The sequence below is a fragment of the Oncorhynchus clarkii genome, chromosome 33, assembly GCF_045791955.1.
Source record: "Oncorhynchus clarkii lewisi isolate Uvic-CL-2024 chromosome 33, UVic_Ocla_1.0, whole genome shotgun sequence".
Lineage (NCBI taxonomy): Eukaryota > Metazoa > Chordata > Actinopteri > Salmoniformes > Salmonidae > Oncorhynchus > Oncorhynchus clarkii.
Window position 1 is genome coordinate 14,116,093 of NC_092179.1, and position 17,892 is coordinate 14,133,984.

The following is a 17,892-nucleotide window of genomic DNA, read 5'->3' on the forward strand; positions in this document are numbered from 1 at the left end:
GGTGTAGTGGAAACACTACACCGTGTTGCATACAACTGTCCACCTGAGAACAGGGATTAATCCCTGCTTCCAACCTTCCCACTGTTTCTCGCATCGGCCTGTCTCCCTATCTCATTTCATTACTGTCTGAATAAAGTGTCAAACCACCTTTTTTTGCACACTTCACCTGTCATCCACCAAAAATTGCAATGTAACAAGTGGTCCAGTTTTGAGTGTTCATTTCATGTTCAAAAGCATTCTGAATACACCTGACCCGTGTTTTATTTTGTTTTTATTTTCCACGCTGGTCATAAGCCATGTCAAAATATGTAGAATTGCAGGAAATTAGTTTTAAAATAGTAACGTTTCCCCCTGTCTAGGGGTTGTGCCAGTGGGCAAGGAAATTCACATAGCAAATCTCTCCAAGCTTTCTTCAAAAGTTGGCAGCTCTGCAAAATTAACAAACGAAGTAGGGAGCAGCATATATTTTAACGAGGCAAGTCAGTTCAGAACAAATTCTTAATGATAGCCTAGGAACAGTGGGTTAACTGCCTTGTTCAGGGGTAGAACAACAGATTTTTACCTTGTCAGCTCAGGGATTCCATCCAGCAACTTTTTGGTTACTAGTCTGATGCTCTAACCACTAGGGTACCTGCCGCAGCCGTAGAAGCACAGTGACATGCCTCGATGCAGTCCTATTGGTTCGTTATTGGGGGTGTGGCTTTCAGTTGGCTCTTTTTGGCAACACATCCCGTGAATTAATCTGTTCTGTCATATTTCATCAAATCGGACTAACTCAGTGCACTGCTTGCTATGAACTCTATATGATGGTGTTTGCATGTTTATGTAAAAAGACTAATGGCCTGTTTGGAACACAGACAAGTAAAGAGCAGTTTTTGTTGTTGTTGCTAAATCTGATTTAGTGGGCCATGGCTCCCCATTGGGCCCACCCTGGCCTACGCCTCTGGTTAAGAAACATAATGTAAAATCTAAGGTTACCACAAATGATTGTGACAGAAGGGATATTTTCAGTCATGACCACTCCAGGTCTTAAGGTGGCAGTAAAAACTAATCTCTGCACTGTAAATACATATTACAGAGAGAAGAAGAAAGATGGCTATCGTAAATCGCCACTATTTACATTGCTTTGCGTCCACCGCCTGCTGATTGCCGGTAAAATGGGGCAGGGCTAGAGCAGTTCCGTAACGTTTTGCCGAATTTGGAGCAGTTCATAAATGTGATTGTGAAACATACCAATTACCGCTCGATTAGACACTATGGATCCCAATCGGATAATTCAAGCACTGAAAGGGACGATAGATCCCAACCTTCGGATAGCGGCTGAAAACGAACTCAATCAGGTGGGTGAATGGCCAAAATAACTTTGTTGTTTTTGTTATCCGGGCAGCATGAACCTATTTCCAGAAAGGGTTGTCCGTGTTTATGATTTGGATCGCAATAAGGCCATGTTTCGGGATCAATGATTTGTCGTTCTTTAACTTATATGTCCATCTCTCTGTTTATTTTGTAGGATACGAAACAGTAGTTTGACATTTAATGTAACTTCCGACACAAACTGTTGCACCGGAGAACAATAGAATTTTGAGGCAGAGTGTGCACACTGTGCAGCAGTCCAGAGATGTGGCTGTTCGTGAAACAATCTAGCTAGCAAGTGTCCGATTGGATTGTAATTGTAGACATAATGCGCGAGTTGAAACATTGTAACAATTGCAGCAATTTCAGCCAGCGATAGTAAAAGTTTACAATTTTGATGGGATTTGACCGGTGAATTCGCCCGAATCGCTCTTTCATCCAAAACCAAATCTAAATGCGATAGACAAATGCATCTTGTCAAAGCATCTTAAAGGGTCAATCTGCAATTGCTACATCTTTTTTTCGACTATAAATTCATGATATGTACTCATTGATTCTTGAAGAATCTCCCGAGTTTAGTTCCACTCTCCCACCCCATCAGAATCCAAAATATAAACTTGTTTCACTTTGTTTGTAAACAAAGGGAAATGTAAACAAACTCTACAGCCTCGTGTTTATTTCATGGATGGTCAGGCCTTGCATCCATAGCTCTGTCTATGAATTTAAGAGTAGTTCATTTTCTTCAGCCACTTCCTCAGCTTTTTACTGAATTAGGGGCGGGCAGAACGCTGTGTTAGTTGGAAGATGTGTAACATAAGACTTGTAGCTTATGCAGACCTAGGTCATGATTGCATCACTGATAATAACTACATCTGCAATAGGCCTGCACTGCCTTGACTTTACATAATGTCCACTTCAGTAGGTTTGCACTAATCAGGACAAAAGATTGGTGTGTCTGTGTGAAATGCCTGTCAGTGATGCAACCAAGTGAAATTAGGGGCATTTGCTGGAGACAGAATGCTGACTGTTCTGCAGCAGGTGAGCAGTTTTGACAGGCAGAGGAGGAGGGATAGAGGGAGATAGTGAGGGAAAGAGAAAGCGTTCGGTACAAAATATCCCTCCTATTTTAAATTGTTGGTTGCTGGTTATATCTTTGACAGACCATGGCTTGTTCTACTACCTTAAATCTGATAACTGGTCTGGGAGCGAGTGAATAAGCTACATGCTTCCCCTGTTGTGTATTTTCCTTATTCTTCAGTTAGTACTGACCTCAACAAACAACCTGGGAATCCACCTCCTTCCACTCCGCCGTGTCACCATAAAGATGTTTTGACCCCTGTGCTCACGGTGTGCTGTAGTTGTCAAACTGACCGCTGAAGTGGTCAGGCGCTTGACTGTATGTGGTCCGATTTGGGTTGAGCTCATTTCAAGGCAGTCTTATCTTGTGTGTTCCAGTCGTACAAGATCATCAACTTCGCCCCCACTCTGCTCCAGATCATTGTGTCTGAACAGGTGGAGTTCCCTGTTCGCCAAGCAGGTAAGAACCCTGCCCCAGAACATGACATAAAGACCTGCATCTGGCTGTTTTTAAAACATCACTGGACCAATGCAACAGCTATAAACAACACTGATAATAGCCTCACTTTGGGCCGGTGTCCCGGACACAGATTAAGCCTCCTGGACAGAATGTCACTTTCAATGGAGATTCTTCATCAAGCTGGCTTTTTAGCTGCCACGTGAATGAATGAATTGTAAGGTAGAATTGTGTCAGTCTTGCCAGTCTGAGTGATGTATATCTCTGTGCGCCAGCGGCCATCTACCTAAAGAACATGGTGAGCCAGTACTGGCAGGACCGCGAGCCCTCTCTAGGGGAGGCGGTGTTCCCCTTCAACATCCACGAGAACGACCGCACGCAGATCAGAGACAACATCGTGGAGGGCATCATCCAGTGTCCCGAGTCCATCCGGTGGGTCCTGCTGTCTTAACCTCCTTTACCTTCCTTAACCCACTCACCCTTACCTCTTAGCCTGATACTCAGGGCAGGTGGTGCCGTGCTCCGGTCCCCTGCTCTGCTCTACCTAGAGCCTTTGAAATTGTGTCACTTGACTGTATAGGTAATCTGTGACTACAAGTGCCCAATGAAGAGCGATGGGAGGATCATTTAGTGATGGCATGTTAGAGAAAGAATACAATGCTGATGTATGTGTGTGTATTTTCTCTCCCAGGGCCCAGTTGACAGTGTGTTTGAGAGCCATCATAAAGCACGACTTCCCGGGGCGCTGGACGGCCATAGTGGATAAGATCGGTCTGTATCTGCAGTCTCAGAACAGTGGCAGCTGGTACGGCAGCCTCCTGGCCCTCTACCAGCTGGTCAAGACCTACGAGTGAGTCAACCACCCGAGGATCATTTACTAGTGATCAAGTCATAACGATGCTGTGTTTTGAGACACCATTTTTAGACCGAGTTTAGTAGTTCTAGTGTATAAGCTGAGTGACATAAATTATTATTCCATTTACACTTTTCCGTCATTGCACCCAGCTTGTTGTCGATGATATCACATCTGCGTGCTGTCTCATCCTGATGTGCTGTGTGTGTCTGTCTGTGTATGTCTGTGTGTGTCAGGTATAAGAAGGCGGAGGAGAGGGATCCGCTGCTAGCAGCCATGCAGATCTTCCTGCCCCGTATACAGCAGCTTGTCACCCAGCTACTGCCTGACAGCACCATCTTCTCTGTCCTCGTACAGAAACAGATCCTCAAGATCTTCCACGCACTCGTACAGGTGAGAGAAGGGACTGTGTGTGTGACTGTGCGCTCAAGTGTCTGTGACTAACAGCATGTGGCGTGCGTGTGCACGTTTGTGTGATACTAATACCAGTGTGTGTCTATTCTGCTCCTACAGTACTCCCTGCCTCTCCAGCTGATTAATAACACAGTCATTACCCATTGGATGGAGATCCTCAGAGCTGTTATGGACAGAGATGTCCCCCCAGTAAGGTTTATTTCATCCTTCTTCATTGTGTAGACCTTCTGCAAATTCCTCTACCTATGTTTTTTTTTATTGAAGGGGAGTAGCGAACCTGTGTGTGTGTGTGTGTGTGTGTGTGTGGTTGCTAGGAGACGTTGGAAGTGGATGAGGACGACCGTCCTGACTTGGTGTGGTGGAAGAGTAAGAAGTGGGCCCTACACATCATCACCAGACTGTTCGAGAGGTGAGGGGACACGGGAGATGTATTTGTGTGTTGATGAATTTGGATGTATGTTGATGTGAATATGTTTGTTTGTGGATCGTAGCCTTTCTTTTCAGTCTAACCATGTTGTTCTATACTTCCGTGGCAGGTACGGAAGCCCAGGCAACGTGACAAAGGAGTACTTTGAGTTTGCAGACTTTTTCTTGAAGACGTACGCTGTAGGGATCCAACAGGTAAGAGTTTGTAACACTCTAAAAATGACATCAAACCTTGAATGTATATATGTCTGTTGTCCACATCTACCAATGTTGATGTATGTGTGTACATGAGCAGCGGTAGTCTTTTGTTAAGTCTGTCCCCATACCATCTGATGTGACCTCGTCTCTGGGTGGTCTCCTTCAGGTCCTGTTGAAGGTGCTGGACCAACACCGACAGAAGCAGTATGTCACGCCTCACGTTCTCCAGAAATCTCTTAACTACCTGAACCAGGGCCTGTCTCACTCCCTCACCTGGAAACACATGAAGCCACACATGCAGGTGGGTCACACACACACACACACACACACACACACACACACATTCTCTGAACGACCTGAACCAGGGCCTGTCTCACTCCCTCACCTGGAAACACATGAAGCCACACATGCAGGTGGGTCACACACACACACACACACACTTTCTCTGAACGACCTGAACCATGGCCTGTCTCACTCCTTCACCTGGAAACACATAAAGCCACTCATGCAGGTGGGTCACACACACACCACTACACCTGTATCCCTGTGACATGTAAATAATAATGGATTTGATTTATATATATATAAATATATAGTGCTTCTCCATCACAAATGTGGGATTATGTGTGAATTTACACCTTGTTACACCATTGTTATGTTTGATATAAGGTTGTGACATTACACTTTGGATTGAGTTACAGTATGTAACTTTGATCAATCTTCATGTCAGCATTTAAATCCACTGTTTTATATACTTAGTAATTGATCTAATCTGAATACTGCTATGCTTCTAAAAACTATGTTGCAATTCCACTTCTAGTAGTTAGTAGTTAACCTGAACGTGTGTGTACTGTGTGTTCCACAGACCATCAGCCAAGAGGTGATCTTCCCTCTAATGTGTTACAAAGACGAGGATGAGAAACTGTGGCAGGAGGATCCATACGAGTACATCCGCATGAAGTTCAGTGAGTACACACGTTCTGTAACTCAGTCAGTTAGTAGTTACGGAGGTAGTGGGACATTGTATGGTCAGTATACACAATGACATGTCAGATTGAAAATGTACGGCTTCCATAGAATAGACATACAGTGAATTGTGAGCTTGGCTGGGTTTCTTTCTCTGTTCCAGATGTGTATGATGACCATGCCCTCCCTGCCACCGCCGCCCAGAGCCTCCTGTGTAAAGCAGCCCGCAAGAGGAAGGAGGTGAGTGGAGAACCACACTAGAACCTAACAAAAACTACCCAACAGTCCTAAATAGCTTATTTTCCTCATTTCCTTTCCTTAACTGAGTCTTCGCTGATATGACTTTCATCACTGCTCTGTCCCCCCCCCCCCCCCCCCCTCTTCCCAGGTTCTTCCCCAGATGATGGAGTTCTGCCACCAGATCATGATGGAGCCCTCTGCTGACCCCCGCAGGAAGGATGGGGCGCTGCACGTCATCGGCTCACTGGCCGAACTCCTACTGAAGGTCAGCAGTGTGTGTGTCTCTGTACTTTCTCCTATTGTTTTATGGCCTGTTTAGTCTATCTGTGACTGAGTCTTCTCTTCCTGTTGTCGTCCTGTAGAAGCGGGTGTACAGGGAGCAGATGGAGCTGATGTTACAGAACTATGTGTTCCCTCTACTCAACTCCCCTCTGGGATACCTCCGGGCTAGGGTGAGAGAGAGACACACACACACACACACACACACACGCAGCGCGCTTTCACTCCAAGGTCCCTCTAACCCAACTCTTCTCATGGAGATGAGAATGGGTGTGTAAGAATATGTGTGAGTGTGTTTGCAGTTCTTCAATCTTTAAAATGGCTCCTTCCCTCTTTATATCTACAGTCCTGTTGGGTGCTACATTCCATACAGTCCATCCATGTGAGTCAGAATAATCTGTCAGTCCTGTTTTATATAGACTAAACATCCTCCTCCCTGCATTTCTTTACCCCCCTCACCCCTGCTCTTTTACTTACTGGCCACCTTCGGGCAGGTGAACGTGTTGGGAAGCACCACTGCACCTTTTGGTGACTGGAAGTGGATAGTGCTGATTTGTACATGATGTGGATAGGCTCCAAACTGATAGCGATGCCCATCCGTGTGGGATATAGATCAGTGATTGTAGATATAGATCAGTGATTGTAACCCTGTGTTTGTCCTCAGTCGTGCTGGGTGCTGCATTCGTTCAGCCCGCTGCATTTCCATAACGAGTTGGTCCTGAGGAATGCGGTGGAGCTGGTCAAACAGGGGCTCTTAGCAGACAAGGAGATGCCCGTCAAGGTGGAGGCTGCTATTGCCTTGCAGACACTGGTCAGCAACCAGGAGCAAGGTCTGGGGTTCACACACATGCATGGATACACACACACACACACACACACACACACACACTGAATCCTCTCTCTCCCTCTCTTTAGCTAAGGTCTACATCAGGCCCTACATCCGGCATGTCATGCAGGAGCTGCTCCACGTCATCAAGGAGACGGAGAACGATGACCTCACTAACGTCATTCAAAAGATGATCTGCGAGTACAACCAGGAAGTGGCTGTCATCGCCGTCGACATGACCCAGAACCTGGTACGCCTCCACTGTCTTGCTCTACTGTTTAACTGTGTGTGTGTGTACAGGCGTCCGCATTTTTTTTCTTGAGGCAAGCCAAAGTCGATAGCGGACTGCACCAAACATCTTCGTTAGATGTAAAATGCATGACTAAGATCTCCTAAGCAGGCCATTTTTTTAGTTAGATTAATTCTGACTGTTTTGGCTGCGGTGTCTCAAGGCGGACAAACAGTACTATTGTCGCTTTTTTTCCCCGTTTTTCAAGCAAAGGTCATTTAAGCCAGCACAGCCAAACCGAAGCATGCGAAAGCCTTAACACCGCCTGCGTATGTGTGTCTCCAGGCTGAGATCTTCACCAAGGTGCTACAGAGTGAAGAGTATGAGGAGAGTGAAGACAAGACTGTGATGGCTCTGGGGATCCTCAGCACCATAGACACCATACTCACTGTTATGGAGGACCACAAGGAGGTGAGACAGACACTGGATACTCACTCACACATGCCTCAGATGTACACACACACTCACCCTATTCCAAATCGAGTCCTCTGGAGCTCCAGTTGAATGTGTGATGATTGGTGATTGATTTGCTCCCTCTCCCCTGCTTTGTTTGAACACACAGTGTTATTGAGCATGGTGTGAATGTTATGTCAGACTAGGGCTGTGACGGTCATGTAATTTTGGGTGACTGTAATTGACCTGCCAAATGACTGTGCTCACCGTAATAACCGTTTGATCTTTTACGCATTTTTGTTCCTCTCCGCTCCTGATTGCATGTGCCCCCATAGAAATAGAATGAATAGAATGGGCGTCCCCATTCAAGTCAATGATGGCGTAATGGGTGTGCTGGCAGCTATTGCGAGTGTACCCATAGAAGTAAAATCAGGAAGTGTTTAACCATCAACATGTGCTGTGATTTGTTGATTCACCTCCACTGACATTACACAAAATACATACCATTGCATGAGCCACATCAGTTATCATTTGAATGAACAAATTACATTTCGGGCAAGGAGCATCAAAGTTTCATAACGTTGTTAAGAGTCCACGTTACCGCGGGAAACGGTCAACTGCGGGAATGCCCTGGCGTCCTGTCTTCAGCCGGCTGTTCGTTCCACTTTCTTTTCTTTTCCTTCCCCATTTTACGGTTATGACTTATTTTCATGGAGGTCTTCATCCGTAACCGTCGGTTATACGGTAATTGTGCCAGCCCTATGTCAGACCGATATTAGCCTGGGATCAATAGATGATCTTTGACCTTTTGATATCACTTTCTCTTTCTGCCTGTATCTTTCCTCTCTCACCCTCTTGACTGCCTCTCGTTCTTTCGTTATCGTGTTCTCTCTCTTCCCCTCTCCATCTCCCTCTCTCTCTCAGATCACTCAGCAGTTGGAGGGCATCTGTTTACAGGTGATAGGCCTGGTGCTGCAGAAGCCCGTCATAGGTATGGCAGGTGTGTGTGCTCACGTCACTGTCTGTTTTTGTGTGTACACACATACTCATTTGTTTGCTGTGTGTGTCTATTCCTCTCGGTGACCTTTTGTGCGTGTGTGCTTTTCACACACACCTCACACAATAACCATATTCATCTCACTTCCCTGTTCCAGTGAGCCACCCCCCTCTTTTGTATAACACCTTGTCCATTTCCGTCTCACAATGAACACTGTCTAACTGTCAAAAGCTGTTCACCTTGCACTTCCCCAAATCCCAGATGACCAGGCACCATTCATGCCTGTAATTGGCTTGTGTGTGTGTGTGTGTGTGTGTGTGTGTGTGTGTAATCACCTCTGTGCTGTGTGTGTGTAAGGAGAGAATACAGCTCTATGTTAATGAATGGATTATGTGATAAACTGTTATAACGAGAGTTTCCTTCAGGACGAGTGGAGGGGTCACTGTGGAAGATTATTTATCTCTCAAAGGGAAACATCAATTCGATGATCTGTTTCCTCCTCTTCTCCCTCCCCTCCAGAGTTCTACGAGGAGATTCTGTCCCTGGCGTTTGGGTTGACCTGCCAGACCATCTCCCCTCAGATGTGGCAGCTACTGGTGGTTCTCTACGGGGTCTTCCAGCACGACTGCTTTGACTACTTCACGGGTACAGTACTGAGTCACTGGTCAACAGTCTGTTAGTGAGAATATTGGGCTTACACACCTGTATACAGTGCCTTGCGAAAGTATTCGGCCCCCTTGAACTTTGCGACCTTTTGCCACATTTCAGGCTTCAAACATAAAGATATAAAACTGTATTTTTTGTGAAGAATCAACAACAAGTGGGACACAATCATGAAGTGGAACGACATTTATTGGATATTTCAAACTTTTTTAACAAATCAAAAACTGAAAAATTGGGCGTGCAAAATTATTCAGCCCCCTTTAAGTTAATACTTTGTAGCGCCACCTTTTGCTGCGATTACAGCTGTAAGTCGCTTGGGGTATGTCTCTATCAGGTTTGCACATCGAGAGACTGAATTTTTTTCCCATTCCTCCTTGCAAAACAGCTCGAGCTCAGTGAGGTTGGATGGAGAGCATTTGTGAACAGCAGTTTTCAGTTCTTTCCACAGATTCTCGATTGGATTCAGGTCTGGACTTTGACTTGGCCATTCTAACACCTGGATATGTTTATTTTTGAACCATTCCATTGTAGATTTTGCTTTATGTTTTGGATCATTGTCTTGTTGGAAGACAAATCTCCGTCCCAGTCTCAGGTCTTTTGCAGACTCCATCAGGTTTTCTTCCAGAATGGTCCTGTATTTGGCTCCATCCATCTTCCCATCAATTTTAACCATCTTCCCTGTCCCTGCTGAAGAAAAGCAGGCCCAAACCATGATGCTGCTACCACCATGTTTGACAGTGGGGATGGTGTGTTCAGCTGTGTTGCTTTTACGCCACATAACATTTTGCATTGTTGCCAAAAAGTTCAATTTTGGTTTCATCTGACCAGAGCACCTTCTTCCACATGTTTGGTGTGTCTCCCAGGTGGCTTGTGGCAAACTTTAAACAACACTTTTTATGGATATCTTTAAGAAATGGCTTTCTTCTTGCCACTCTTCCATAAAGGCCAGATTTGTGCAATATACGACTGATTGTTGTCCTATGGACAGAGTCTCCCACCTCAGCTGTAGATCTCTGCAGTTCATCCAGAGTGATCATGGGCCTCTTGGCTGCATCTCTGATCAGTCTTCTCCTTGTATGAGCTGAAAGTTTAGAGGGACGGCCAGGTCTTGGTAGATTTGCAGTGGTCTGATACTCCTTCCATTTCAATATTATCGCTTGCACAGTGCTCCTTGGGATGTTTAAAGCTTGGGAAATCTTTTTGTATCCAAATCCGGCTTTAAACTTCTTCACAACAGTATCTCGGACCTGCCTGGTGTGTTCCTTGTTCTTCATGATGCTCTCCGTGCTTTTAACGGACCTCTGAGAGTATCACAGTGCAGGTGCATTTATACGGAGACTTTATTACACACAGGTGGATTGTATTTATCATCATTAGTCATTTAGGTCAACATTGGATCATTCAGAGATCCTCACTGAACTTCTGGAGAGAGTTTGCTGCACTGAAAGTAAAGGGGCTGAATAATTTTGCACGCCCAATTTTTCAGTTTTTGATTTGTTAAAAAGTTTGAAATATCCAATAAATGTCGTTCCACTTCATGATTGTGTCCCACTTGTTGTTGATTCTTCACAAAAAAATACAGTTTTATATCTTTATGTTTGAAGCCTGAAATGTGGCAAAAGGTCGCAAAGTTCAAGGGGGCCGAATACTTTCGCAAGGCACTGTAGGTGAACATTGAATATCACAGTGAATGTAATGTTGAATAGCATGATGGTGACGCTGATGCTCGCCCAACACGATGATGATCTCGGTCTGGTCTCTTTCAGATATGATGCCTCTTTTGCACAACTACGTTACCGTGGATACAGACACGCTCCTGTCCAACCCCAAATACTTAGAGGTCATATACACGATGTGCAAAAAGGTGTGTGTGTGTGTATGTATGTGTTCAGGTAGAGTTTGATGAAGTGTCCCATGTTGACCTTTGACTCCTGTGCTGTAGGTGCTGACCAGTGATGCAGGTGAAGATGCAGAGTGTCACGCTGCTAAGCTGCTAGAGGTCATCGTCCTCCAGTGTCGGGGGAGGGGCATCGACCAGGTGAGAGGGACCGCGAAGGCTTCTGGGTAGTATTTAAGGGTAGACGTGGTCCCAGTTCAGCCCAAACCAGTTCGCTTTCCCTTCCCACACCCTGAATCTCCGGTTGGGAGGGATGATTGCTATCAATATTGTATTGATTCTTCTCTCTCAGCCCCATGTTATCTGCCACAGTTTTAATGATCTTCCTGTAAATGTCAGACAGATATTACCCAGTCAACAATAGCTATCTCTTGTTCTCTCTCTTTCTCACTCCCTCTTCCCCTCCAGTGTATCCCATTGTTCGTGGAGGCTGTGTTGGAGCGGCTAACCAGAGGTGTGAAGTCCAGTGAGCTGAGGACCATGTGTCTGCAGGTGGCCATCGCTGCTCTCTACTACAACCCAGCCCTGCTCATCCACACGCTGGACAACATGCACTTCCCCCACACCCCACTGCCCATCACCGCTCACTTCATCAACCAGTGGATGAATGATACTGAGTTCTTCCTGGGGTAAGTGTATAAACTAAGCCATACGCCTGTCGTGTCTTTGGCTATGCCGGATTAAGTGATATGACATGCTATTCTATAAAATCCTTTCTCCGTAATTAATATTACCTGATTGAGCTAATCATGTAAATGTAATTAACTAGAGAGTCAGGGCACCACAAAATAATATTTATAGAGCTGTTATCTTCCGAATAAACTCTTAAAGACCTAGTAATATTTTACATCAATAGCAGTCAATATTAATCGTCACCTTAATTCAGTCTCATCTGAAAGTTGTAAATTCTTCACGAACCCTGGCTAACAAGTTGAGTCAGCAATACAAAATTGAGTTTAATTATTTATTTACTAAATTCCTAACTAATCACACAGAATTACATATACGCAGAATGAATTATACCTTGATTACAAATTACGTCGAAAGGAAAACGTTCCTAGCGGGCGGAACAGATATGACAGCTGGTTACACAAAAGAAAAGGGGCTGTTGTAGTAATGTCATTGTGTGGTAGACGGGATACTCTGTCTGTTCTTTCCTAGCCTACGTTTGCAGCTGCTGTTGCTAACTCAACGGCTAGGAGGTGTCACTTCTGTAGTGAATAAGAGTTCAAAGTTCATACCATTCGCAACCAAAGCTCACGCTGAGGTTGGCTTCGTTCTGTAGTTATTATCTGAACCATTCTGACATCGGACCGTCGTCCTCACATCCTCGGAACGGGAGGTTACATTTTCGTCAAGGCTTTATATAGTAGAGCGAGAAGGGTGTGTTTGAAAACATTTAAATTGAACAACAATTCCATGTAAATCCGATAACTCTGATGTGTAGACTTTCCACTGTAGAGTTTGTCATCTTATCATTGATGAGAATGTCTCAGATGACAGCCGAACTGACATCATATTCATTAAGTACCACCGCATATGTTCAATTGGTCGGATTACCAGGATATAGTTAATTTCCCCCCACCTTCTGACGTTCCCAGAATCTCTATGTTAACCAAGGGTTTTGCAAATGTCACATCAGTAGGGTAGAGAGAGGAAAAGGGGGGAAGAGGTATTTATGACTGTCATAAACCTACCCCCCAGGCCAACGTCATGACACGCCCTACATCCTATGCCATGTACACAACCCACTATAAAGTACACAGTGGCTAAACAACGTGCCCTAAACCATGATGCCTAAATACTACTAGACCCATACTGTATACAGTCAACTTAATCAACTATATTGTTAGCCATCACTGAGTCACACTGTAGTCTTCCTATAGCAGTGTAAAACATATGGGATTTACAGTATTTATACCTACTACAGTACACTATACATGATTTATTCACCACCTACCTGTAGTTATCTCTCTCCCTCCCTCCACTCTTCCCTCTTCCAGGCTCCATGACCGTAAGATGTGTATCATCGGACTGAGTGTTCTGATGGAGCTACCCTCCAGGCCAGTGGTGTTAGAAGGGGTAGCGGCTCAGATCGTCCCCAGCGTCCTGCTCCTGTTCCTGGGGCTCAAACACCTGTACTCCTCCCGCCTCCTCAACAAGCCAGACCTACTGGCCTGCACTGGGGTACCTGAGGAGGACCAGAACGGTGAGAGGTGGAAAACGGGCGACAGAGGAGGAGAGGAGACAGGAGAAATGAGAGAGGAATGGAGAGAGCAGGCAAGAGAGGAGGAGAGAAAGGGAGATGCTAATACTGTTGAGTCAAACCTTCTTTTTGGAAGCCATGGGGTAGGGCCAGGGATAATGTCAATGGTAGAAGATTAAGATTAGCCCTAGCTATGGATGTGGTAGGAATCAGTCCTCAGCTGATCATGCGTGTTGCTTTACACATCTATGGCCAGGTTTCAACACCTCTGGACTCTCTCTCTCGCTTGACTTCTCACTCTGAATACAGGTCATTTGATTTGATTTGATTTGAGGTCATATTAATTGCACTACATTGCCCTACATGCCGCAGGGCAGCTGTGCTGGCATTCCTCAGTCAAGTGTAAAGAATGGCAGGGTACAGGGGACGTTAGGATGAAGGAAATTGTTATGTACGTTAGCTAAGCAGCTGTTACTGTAATTGGGTATATTAAAACGGCATTAAGAAAAATTGTGCCTTTCAAAAAAGGTAAAAGGTCATTTCTTTCTATTCATTCTGTTTTTCTATGTGTGTGTGATTCGCTGCGTCTGTCTGTCTGTCTGCATGTGTGTTGCGTCCACAGAGGAGATCCCCAGTGATGAGGATGAGGTGAATGCGAACCGTAACACCACGATGCAACAGCAGACCTGCACACCCGTAGGCCACGAGGACGACGATGAGGAGGATGAAGACTACTGGGATGAAGAGGGGCTGGAGGGGACACCTCTGGAGGAGTACAACACGCCCCTGGACTATGACAATGGAGAGGACGAGTACCAGTTCTTCACCGCTGCCCTACTCAGTAAGCGGTTACACATCTACACACACCGACTCGCTCACAAACGCACACACAGCTACTTGTGCGCACACACACACACACACACACAGAGAAAAAAGGAATATGCATGCATACATGCCAGGCATCTAATTCCTTACTCTCTCCTGTGTGTACTATAGGGGTCCAGAACACTGACCAGCCTTGGTACCAGTCTCTGACCACGCCCCTCAGTGATGACCAGAAGAAACAGCTGCAGGAGATCTACAGCCTGTCCCAGCAGAGGAGGAGCACCGCCGCCAAGGGCCAATGGTGAGGCAGAAAAGAGGACCAATGGGGAGAGAGGACCGAGAGCCAATGGGGAGAGAGGCCAGTTGGGAAAGCGAAGAGGGCCAGTGGGGGGAGAGAGGACAGCGGGCCAATGGGGGGGAGAGAGGACAGCGGGCCAATGGGGGGAGAGAGGACAGAGGGCCAATGTGGGGGAGAGAGGACAGAGGGCCAATGGGGGGGGGGAGAGAGGACAGAGGGCCAATGGGGGGGGGGGGGGGGGGGGGGGGGAAGAGAGGACAGAGGGCCAAGAGAGGACAGAGGGCCAATGGGGGGGGGGGGGAGAGAGGACAGAGGGCCAATGGGGGGGAGAGAGGACAGAGGGCCAATGGGGGGAGAGAGGACAGAGGGCCAATGGGTTGGGAGCTGGTGAGGCTGAAGAATAAGGATGCAGGGTGTAAAATACATCAACAGTAAAAGGTTGTTGATTTAAACATGTATTTTGACAAGCATGCTGTATTTTCCAGTACGTTGAGTCCTAACACTGTGTCATGTTGTTTCAGAGCTGTAAGGGACATGGCTGGAGGCCTGGATGGAAGGAGGAGTAGCAGCAGAGTTCTGGCCTGATCTGAAGTGGATTTAAAACACACCAAGAACTGTTTCAGTCCAGATCAGACCAGATCTAACTAGACTTTTACTGATCCCACCAAGACTGGGCCATCTAGATCCGTAACTGAACTGGGTGGAGACATACCAGAGACCATAATACCAGGACTTTACTCACTTTACGGTTCACATCCCAGACCGTCATTGGACCACACCCACCCCAGAGAGAGAGTGTGTGTGTGTGTGTGAGAGATTGATGTCCTACTCTGTATCACTGACCAGCGAATTCATCTTCTAGTACAGTGCAGTCCTTGGGTCTGTGATTCTGTAACTGAGTGAATGTAAGTATTGTACACAAAATCCCTGTTTCTTTATAGCCTGGCTTTTGTATGGTCTCGAGAGGACTGGCCAGATGTCCTTGGTTGCCATGGCATCAATCAGAACCATGTGTCAGTTAGTCTGAACCAAGGCTGTGGAGCTAATGGACGGACAGACAGACGTGTTTGGGGTGAAAGGTTAAGGGTTAGGGGTCAGTGACCTTTGACCCACTAGGGGGGTGGGTTCCTTTCACTCTGATGAAATGTAATAGGGGGCAAGATGCTGGGAGGAGAGCTTTTGTTTGTCTTTGTCTTGTTTTTATAACTGTTTTCATTTAACTTAAGAAAATCATAAACGTTCATGTAACATCTAGGCCAGTGCTTTTTCCTGTTATGTCACTATAGTGAGTGTTTGTAGGTTTGTGCTTCTCTGCCTGCAGGTGTGTGTGGGGGTTAAGATTTTTATATTGATTTCGCACAGAGAACATGTGGATATTGCTGTAGCTGAAACTTTGCATCTTTGAACATCTCTTCCTGCTCTGTTGAATCAATACTAGGTCAGAGTTCACTGCTGCGATCAATCCTCATTTATAAAACATCCAGCCCAGTAACACACAGTTGGATTGAACAACTACTGTAACATTATGCAGGTTAACAGTATCAGCAGGAGTAAATATGTTTTCATTTACAGGCTTCTCTCAGGGCCCATGTTCAGATACTTTAAAGGGGATTCCTCCCTCCATGGTTCTGACACAAGACAGAGGGAATAACAGGATGAAATCTGGCTTTCACCAGTCCACAAACTATCTGAACTTGGGTATCAAATTCAAATCACAGCTGAGAATCTCTCCATACCAGACAGTTCTTTCTCTCATGTCCCCAGCTGTCCAGAAAAATGTCCTCTGGAATGTTAGAGATGTCCAAATACCACAGGGCTTCTTTCTGCGTTTTATAGTCAGTATTTGATTCTCTAGTGGAGTCAGAGGGCTCTGCTTGCAGGGTTGGGAGTCAGATCCTGATGTTTCAGATTGGACGCTTGGATGGGTTTTGGTAAGGCGACGGTGCTCTTGCTCTCCCTCTCTCTATGTTAGTATTCTGTGTGTGTTCAGCTGCAGTTTGTACTGAAGACTGTGTGTGTGCGAGACAGTAAGGAGCAGCCAAGCGTTGAAGAGCTGTCGAACTCTGCGGGCGGTGAAACCAACATGGGGGGGGGGGGGGGGTTGTTATTTGCTGTTGACTAGTGTCTGGAGTTGTTTCTCTCTGCAATTAAGCACCGCAGTGAATGATGTTCTCCAACAAACACCCTCCCCCTCTCTGTCTTCATTTCTATTGGCCTGTATGACTGAGTGATCGTTTTCTGTAGGTGATGTTGCGTATTCCTGACAGTTCCAGGCCATGCTAGGATGCTGTTGCAGTAATTAATCTTCAGTCTCACACCAGTAGAGGTGAAAGAGAGCGGTATAGAGAGACCCAGTATAGAAGATACCAGTTAGAAAGAGTGATGCTGATCCCTGCGGGTGATTGTGTCAAAGTTTCAAATGTGGCCAATTATCCATGCCTATCTACACTCCCTTCAGTTAACTCTAGTCTACTGCCCTGATAATAATCAAGGGGATTCTCTGGCCACTGTGTCCCAGTGAGGGTGTCTCTCCTCCAGCCTGCCTGGTGGCCTCTTCCCCCTGGGGAGCAGAGTGGAGGTAATGATGATGGCCATAGGCTGTGGTGTGCTGGGCAAAGCTAATCAGATCTGAGTATGAGAAGGGAAAACAAGGCCAGAGTTGGAGAGAGAGACCTGACTGCAGTTCAGCAACCAAATAACCCATTTCCACAGACAGTTTCAAAAGTGAGCTGAAGTCCCCAGCTCACTATTGAGTGGAGTACTGTGATGTGTGTTTGCTCTCTGGGGCAGCTAACTGCCTGTTGTCTCTCTGCAGTGTGCGCCTCTGTCAGAATCACTTACCTGGATGGATGGGGGTAGGCAAAGTTCAGGTGAAGTGCATTTTGTGTCACGTGGTAGTTCCCTGCCCTTTATAGCCACCCAAAACACACACACACACACACACACACAGAGAACTCTCTCCTGATGTTGTCTGTGTGTGTCCAGGGCACACAGGGACTGTCTCCTCACGCCAGTGAAGCTGAGAGATGCAGACTGACTAGCGCTGACTGTGGCTTTATCTCCGCTGTGTGAGTCAGAGGTCCCCAGACTCCACCACAGTTGGTGAGGAGTGGGAATAAATTAAGGTGTCAAGTTTCCCAGGCGCTGGTGTCGACTTGAGGGAGCATCCACAAACAGTGTAGCCTCCCTATGAAACTGGCCTCTGCTAAGAGGAGTGGACTTCTATGGCACAGGT

The 17,892-nt window shown here is 46.1% G+C and overlaps 1 protein-coding gene across 3 annotated transcripts; it reads left to right on the top strand.

The window, feature by feature from the left end:
• Positions 1-1,141: 1,141 nt before the first annotated feature.
• On the top strand, positions 1,142-15,911 carry LOC139393270 (importin-8-like). 3 transcript variants are annotated; one of them, XM_071141772.1, is made up of 25 exons: positions 1,142-1,340; positions 2,809-2,890; positions 3,163-3,319; positions 3,579-3,737; positions 3,977-4,133; positions 4,254-4,343; positions 4,469-4,563; positions 4,691-4,775; positions 4,945-5,079; positions 5,644-5,743; positions 5,908-5,984; positions 6,133-6,249; positions 6,347-6,436; positions 6,928-7,093; positions 7,179-7,339; positions 7,664-7,789; positions 8,696-8,771; positions 9,288-9,413; positions 11,198-11,295; positions 11,374-11,469; positions 11,737-11,957; positions 13,332-13,537; positions 14,157-14,375; positions 14,531-14,660; positions 15,179-15,911. In XM_071141772.1, coding segments are annotated over exons 1-25 (3,054 nt in total). In that variant the 5' UTR covers positions 1,142-1,256; the 3' UTR covers positions 15,180-15,911. The 3 variants fall into 3 exon arrangements, with proteins under 3 accessions (XP_070997873.1, XP_070997874.1, XP_070997872.1); XM_071141773.1 differs by having other exon boundaries at positions 8,696-8,762; XM_071141771.1 differs by lacking the exon at positions 15,179-15,911 and having other exon boundaries at positions 14,531-14,664.
• Positions 15,912-17,892: the final 1,981 nt, after the last annotated feature.

Excerpts from the sequence above, each read along its gene's own strand:
- LOC139393270 (XM_071141771.1), top strand. The coding sequence starts at position 1,257 with ATGGATCCCAATCGGATAATTCAAGCACTGAAAGGGACGATAGATCCC. Across the intron at positions 7,094-7,178 it reads GGTCAGCAACCAGGAGCAAG|CTAAGGTCTACATCAGGCCC; the intron begins GTCTGGGGTTCA and ends CCCTCTCTTTAG. Across the intron at positions 11,470-11,736 it reads GGGGGAGGGGCATCGACCAG|TGTATCCCATTGTTCGTGGA; the intron begins GTGAGAGGGACC and ends CTTCCCCTCCAG.